Source organism: Vicia villosa, linkage group LG1, assembly GCF_029867415.1.
Source record: "Vicia villosa cultivar HV-30 ecotype Madison, WI linkage group LG1, Vvil1.0, whole genome shotgun sequence".
Classification (NCBI taxonomy): Eukaryota; Viridiplantae; Streptophyta; class Magnoliopsida; order Fabales; family Fabaceae; genus Vicia; species Vicia villosa.
Window position 1 is genome coordinate 144905847 of NC_081180.1, and position 7447 is coordinate 144913293.

The following is a 7447-nucleotide window of genomic DNA, read 5'->3' on the forward strand; positions in this document are numbered from 1 at the left end:
TGCTAGTATTCCATGCCACACTCACTGCGGACGGTTCTAATAGTCATCCATATATAAGCCTAATTTTGTACCACACCAAAGTACAATTCAATTTATACTTGCAAATTACACCTCTGTGATCTCACTGACTTATGCGTTGAAGCACTAATCATACATCAACGCCTCCTCTTCACCAATTTTCTATTTCATCGGAATAGAAAATATCATTTTTTTAAACATGTTTATCTAATTATTAAAGAGAACTTATTAAAAAAAAACAATATAGGACTAATATCATGTTTATCTTTAGTAAAGAGACATTTTTTTTCTAAAGAAGACGATACACACAATTCAACATGAAGGACTAATATCATACATGAAGGACTAATAATTTCATTAATAACAATGAAGGACAATTAGTTTTACTTACAACAAAATACAGTGGGACTAAACTTGAGACAAGCCTATGTTGTGATGTTTTTCATGAACAATGTAAAGATATATAGCATCTGATACATCACTTTCTTGTGCATAAAATGGACCAACCATAAGTATCTCAGTACATAATAGGATTGTCTTTTCCTATTTGGAACCCTAGCTTTCTTTTAATGGTTTTCTCACATTCATTCATCATAACTTTTACTTTCTCTCATATTACATTAATTTCTTATGAGATATGAAAACATCTAATAGCACTAAAATTAATCATTGATTTTTTCTGCCTAATGATTTATTATTTTTTGTGTTATGCTTTTTGTTTGATACCTACCTAGTTATCTTCCCCATGTGCAACATTGCTTTCATCCCAAACAAAGGCATAGTGAAAATTGATATATATATATATATATATATATATATATATATATATATATATATATATATATATATATATATATATATATATATATTGATGAGATCTTCATTTTCTTACAAAAATGCCAAGCACAAGAAATATGAGAAATCTCAACAATTGTTTTTCAGATTCAACTCTATCAAAATCTCCACCTACAAGTCCCACTGCTATTACTACTACTACCAGTGCAACTTCCTCACATCAACATCATCACAAACCTTCTCCTTCTACATCTCCCACATCATTTATGATCAAGAACTTCAACTCTCTCTATGACCCTTCCTTAAACTCTGACCATACTTTATGTTCTTCTTCACTCTCTACCACTTTCACCATATCCACATCATTCAATCTTGATGTCGAACCCGAACCCGAGCTCGAACCAGTTGACTTTGCAGCTGCCTTCGCCTCTCAACGGTTCTTCTTCTCCTCTCCTGGAAGTTCGAATTCACTAGTTGAATACACAGATACAAATTGCAAGTCCAATAGTAGTGAGCGTGAGCGTGAGAAGAAGAAGAATAACAAAAAGGAAGAGAAAGAGGAGGTTTTGTTCAACGGAAGCGTGGCTGTTCCGACCTATTCGCCCGATCCTTATACGGATTTCAGGAGATCGATGCAAGAGATGGTGGAGGCGCGTCCGGAGTTGATGGATGTGAAGTCAAATTGGAACATCTTGCATGAATTGCTTCTTTGTTACCTTGCTCTCAACCCAAAGAACACTCACAAGTTCATTCTTGGTGCTTTCGCGGATCTTCTCGTTACCCTCATATCATTGTAATCATGATTTTAAATTACAGTTGCACTAGGGTTGCAAAAGACACTCATCAGCTTATTCTATGAGCTTTTTCCTTTTTCCGATCTTCTCATTACCTGCGTAATATGATAATCATGATTTTAAATTGCAGTTGCAAGTGTATGCACATTGGAGATATTTTTAATATTGCGGTTGCAATTGTAATTGCAGTTTGAATTATGATTCATGTGATCTCCAAAAACATGTAGGGTTGATGTCAGCTAATGATTTGTCTCATCATGATCAATAAAAGTGGTATATGATTCATACACGTTGATAGTTTCTTGATTTGGTTAAAATTTAACGTGTACTTGAGTATAGTACGTACATAGTGACTAAATTTTTTAGTTTCTTTCTTCCTAGGGTGGGGAAGAGGCTACAATCAAGGTTTTGGTCCCCTACTTCATCTATCACCATCCTCATTATCACTTTGCTATTTTATTTTTTTTATTATAAAAGTATAGCATGATAAATAAACTACTATAGTTTTTAATATTGTTATGATTTAATTTAATTTTGCATTATAGAAATAATACTAAATTAATCTAATGACATTGGTTACATTTTTTTCAATTCAAATTCAGATAGATCATAAAAGACACAAAGTAGCAAAATTAGTGTATGGTCTCTTTTTAGATCTTGACGACACTCATAGTTTAATTTGGCTGGTAAGCAAAGTTGTTTTTAATTAATATAGTTAATTAGTTGTTATATGTTTTTGACTTATTGGGCAGTGGAAAGGGAAAATTGATATTACTCCACTATTAAACAAATGTAAGTGATTAGTTAATAATTGTTTGATTGAGCAGAATCGATGCATCCAGACGATGAGAATCATCAGATGCTCAGAGGGTCAGAAAGAAACAAAATGGAAATTAGTTTAATAAGACTTGGTAAACAGACATAATCAAGAAATCTCGATATTCTGCCCCCTTTCAATTTTGGTTTTCATTTTCTATTTTGATTCTAATAATATTTTAATGAGATGCTGGTTATGAATGAAGATAAGCCACGCTGAAGATTCACTTGCCATTTATTTAAGACATTTCGTTATTTATTTATTTATTTATTTATTATATATCTATATAGTTTAATTATTAGATTAAATATGTATTTCGTCCCTGTAAAATTAATAATTCAATTTAGTTTTTGATTGTACATGATCAGAATGGATTGTTAGGGCCTGCAATTGTAATCTCCTATGAACCTGCAAGGTATTTCGATGCTAAAGTAAGTATAACAGTAGGAGAGAAAGTACAGAGTATGTGTGATAGAATGAATAATGAATACCTCACCCTCTAATGAAAGAAGGTATTTATAGCCCCAGCTTTGGGCCAAAATTTCCCAATTGGCCCGGATCTATTGGAGGCCCACGTGCTAGGAAACCTCAAGAATCCTACGTGGTAGGGCTGAGTCAGCAAGTGGCTCATATTCTGGATGAGCAGAGCGTAGGGTTCGGAAGGAGTTGTATGAATCCTTCGCAAGCGAATCTGACCACGTGCTCTTTGTGTAGCACGTGAGTTGAGTTCATAACGGTCGTAAGGTGAGGACGCGAATTGGGCTTGGAGCGTATTTAGGCCTGCTTGGCCTAGACCAGAACAGGAGCCCCCCAAGTATCTGTTTCTTCTAGAAGCAATGACTTTCGGCTATTCGGCTAATGGGGAGCGTCGTAGAGACCTTAAGGCCGAGCTCGATGTGTACCGCCGTGATCGTAATTGTTGCGGAGGATTATACGCGCGCTCCTAGATGGTCGAGCATCGTGTAGGGACGAAGATATACTCTGACGTGCATCGTGTTGGGACGATGACGTGTCCTGACGAGCATCGTAGTATCAACTTCCTGGAATATTTAATTGACACGTGTTCTCGAGACCTCCGAGGAGTCCTGGGGCTGAGGAGGCGGATTGTTCCAGTTGCCTTTATATGTTTAGGAAATACAAAACGTCTGAGTCCCAACAGGTAAGGTGTCAGGTCATTTATGACGCGTGGCAACTAATTGCGGCGCCATCATGACCTAAGGGAGTCTAGCTGTCTAGGCAATAATGGCAATGATGGATCCCCTTCACACTTCTCCGTAACACTTCGTTATAAAAGAGGACAAGAGGATCATTTGCGCATTTCACTAAGTTTTTATTCTCTGTTGCTCTGCCATCAAGAACAGAGAACTCTCCCGTCGTTGCAAGCCTTTTTCCAGCCTTCTCCTATTAGCAGGTTAGTAAACTTCTCTTTTAACTTGTAATGTATTACTAGCGTCCTAGGTTTTTAAGGGTTGTTTACGGGTTAAATAGGTGCGTAGCAGCGGATTGTTTGAATTTCCTAGCTTAAATGTCTAGAAATTATATGAATTCCCCGAGCACACCATGAACATACCGATGATAGAGCGAATTACTTTGAAGGACTTTAGATGAGTGGGACGAGCACCTTTTGATTAACCCAGAGAGGCCATGAGTGAGACGGGGAGGGTTAATCATTATTCACATGTTTTCGTTGAGCGAGGTATGGATGCGACGGGGATATTAGAGGGATGATCTGAGGAGGATCCACCTCCAGTAAGTACTATGTGAGTGATGGAGTATTAATTCCTGCTCATGGGCCTGTTCATACGAAGGAGGGCCCGGGCTGTCCAACTATCCTTGCCCTTTCACTTGATTTGCAGTGGAAGGGTAGATTTGATTCTCAGTCGAATTCATTATTTTCTATGCCTTTCAGGTAAAATGGCCGAAGATCACCCTCAAATAGATCCCAAGAGATTGTGAATGAATATCATGGAGGTGGAGTTCCTGTCGAGCAGGGGGTTCCCATGGTGCAGGTAGTCCCGTCGAGGAGACTCAAGGACTGGGTGGCTTCCGATCCATTGAACATAGCTTCGCGCTTTGCCACGCATCCCGAGGAAGCATTCAATATCATTGAGGATCTGGAGCCGGGCACGAGGGGGTTATGGAGGGCTTATCCTCCTAAGCCTTATTAATATATATGCTCAGAGTATTTGGGGAACCTCTTTGCGATGTGTGAATTCACCTTTAAAGAGGTGGGGATGTGGTTGGCCTTCACGGAGTTGCAGATGAATGTTTTCAACTGGTTACAACTATCCCCCTCTCAACTTTACTCCAACGCGCTCTTTGGCCGTTCGAGCGTGTCTGCCTTTACCTTGAGGTTGAATCGAGCATAGGCTTATTCTTCCAGGTATTCCATTTGCAGAGGAAGAGGGAGGCCGATGGGAAATATGCTTGGGTTTCTTTTAAGCAGCCGAGGAAGCTGTTAGGCATTTATCAGGATTTCGTGAAGCATTTCAAGGATAGATATTTCGTGATAAAGCCTCTCACCCAGGCCGCATATATGACTTTGTTCGATACCGCGGAGTACAAGGAGGAATGGGAGGTGAAGAGTGGGATGGTTTGCAAGTTTCCCTTGGAGTGGCAGTACGAGCACTTTGAGAGGGGAACTGAAGCTTATATCTACAAGGATGAAGATATGAATGACCGAGATAGAGCCGTCTACCAGCTACTTGTTAGGTTTGTTGGCGGTTTTAGACCGGCGAGGTGCACTACACTCGACGAGAAACAAATATTCGATGATCAAGGGGTGCCTGTCTTCACTGCTCGTTATATAAACACTAAGGCTCTTCTCGAGTGTCAAAGCGAATGGGAGGCTGTGATTTTGTTAGGTATAAGATGTTTATCATGTGTTTGTGTGTTTTATTTCTTCTTGTGCTAATCTTGTTTTGACATTAGTAGGAAAAATGGCCGATTTGCATGAGAAGATAAATCAAGCTGCGAGCAGCGAAGGGGGCCAAAAATGGTCCACAGAGGACTTATGTTTAGCAATTATAGACTGATGGAAAAGGCGTCGACTCTGAAGGTTCTCCGTCCTCGACTGAAGCGAGTCCTATTTCTCCGACCAGGCCTACGAAGAAGCAAAAAATTCAAGATACACCTGGTGGTCGACCGGAGGGCAAAGAACCTGATTCTCTGGAGACGTTCTTGCTGCCGACCTGCACTCTCTACTGGGGGCTCTTTATTGGAAAGAATTCCATTATTTTGTACGAGGAGGAAGCTAGGCACATTCTGGCGCGCGACAGGGTGTCCCGAGGTAACGAGCTTACATAGGATGTCGAGGGTATGATGAGGATTCTGGAGGCTGCTCTTCCTTTGAATGATGCGAAGACCTATCCGCATAAGGATTTCGATCGCCTAAATCCAAGTATGCGGAACTCGGGCTTCAGTTTGACTTACTAGAGTCAGATTTTGAGCATTATAAGCATAAGTATGAGGTCCAGCCTGGGTTGGTTGAAGATTTGGTCAATAAAAACAAAGAGCTGAAAGATATGACCGAAGAGCGTGACGAGTTGAAGAAGCGGGTCGAAGAGCTCGAATCTGGAGCCCATCCTGCCTAGGGTGAAATTGAAGAGGAGAAAGTCTTTTAGACTCGTGCCCATATGATTGCCACGGTCAGAGAGCTCGAGCAGGACTGTTTGGATACCCTGTGTGCCAAGTTCAAGGCCGCGATAAAGCAGATCAAGGTCGTCAACCATGAAGTTGATCTGGTTACCAAGGGGACTAATCCCTTCTTCAAAGTGGTGAATGGTGAGATCGTGATTTTGGAAGGGTTCGCGGACGAGGAGGAGGAGGATGGTGACGCTTGACTTCAGTTACGGGCCTGCGAGCCAAATTTTGTCTGGCCTGCATGCCGATTTTGTTTCTTTTGTTTGAACAAAGGGGCTATGTCCGTCTACTTTTTTGGAGGCATGCGTTCCCGTATAACTTGTAATATTTTTAAACAGCACCAACCTTCTTGGTCGGCTTTATTAATTGCCTTTGCTTACAACTGTTATGTTTTTGAATGCTTGCATGCCTGTTTTATGTGCTAATGTTCTTTATAGGTGTTAAATACTTGATGGATATAAGAATTGGCGGTTGCTCGACCGTTAGTTGTCATCTATCTGTGTGGAGGACCCGCCAGGAAAACGAGAGCGGGACTGGTCAGTTGACGAGCTCGAGGCCGCGATCGAGACCTGGAGCTCGTGGCGTGAATGTTTCCCATCGCGAGTTGGGTGTTCTGCCAAACAGGTACTACAAAGGCGAAGCTAAGTATAGGTATCCCCGTCGGACCGAAAAGCTGTTCGTGTATGCGAACGAGCATTCGAACTTCGTTGTGATCGGGAGGTTAACGTCCGTACCATGATGCGCTTCTTTGTCGGGCGAGTACCGTCGTCTTCTGACGGTCTGGCCGGTTGGGTAGTCGTGGATTTATCTATAATATTATCTAATATTTTCAGCGTTTCAGGGTCGAGCAAGTGGTTCCCCGAGCAGATTTTTGGGGTAATAGGCCCCGTTGTTCGTCTTATCTCGGACGCGGTAAGGACCTTCCCAATTCGGGGAGACTTTTCCCTCACGTGAGTATTTCATGTTTCTGTGTAGGACGAGGGAGCCGATTTGGAATTCACGATTTCTCCTCATTTTTTGTGACCTTGTTCTAAAGGCCGACACTCCGTCTCAGTTGGGAGACTTTCATTCTATATCTTTTGTAAGGTTTCTTTATAAACCCATGTAAAAAGTTTTGATGGACATGATCTATAGTGTTATGGATAAGCTTATTTCTTCTAACCAGCTAGCCTTTGTAAAAGGAATATTCCTAATAGATAGGGTTGTAGTCGTGAATGAGTTGGTGGATCTAGCCCATAAGAATAAAAAGTCTTGCTTCATTTTGAAATTATGTTATTTTAGAAAGCTTATGACTCAGTTAGTTGGTCCATTATGGATAATATGCTTTCGTTTTTATTTTAATGATAAGTAGAGAATTTGGATTCGCACGTGCATTTTTTCC

At 40.6% G+C, this 7447-nt stretch overlaps 1 protein-coding gene across 1 annotated transcript; it reads left to right on the forward strand.

Annotated features, from left to right (window-relative positions):
* The first annotated feature begins 914 nt into the window (after positions 1-914).
* LOC131618749 (transcription repressor OFP12-like) lies at positions 915-1896 on the forward strand. Its single transcript, XM_058889914.1, has one exon. The coding sequence runs from the start codon at positions 915-917 to the stop codon at positions 1608-1610; it is 696 nt and encodes a 231-aa protein (XP_058745897.1). The 3' UTR covers positions 1611-1896.
* The last annotated feature ends 5551 nt before the right edge of the window (positions 1897-7447 follow it).

What these genes read in the sequence shown, in the direction of transcription:
- LOC131618749 (XM_058889914.1), top strand. Translation starts at nt 915, where the DNA reads ATGCCAAGCACAAGAAATATGAGAAATCTCAACAATTGTTTTTCAGAT.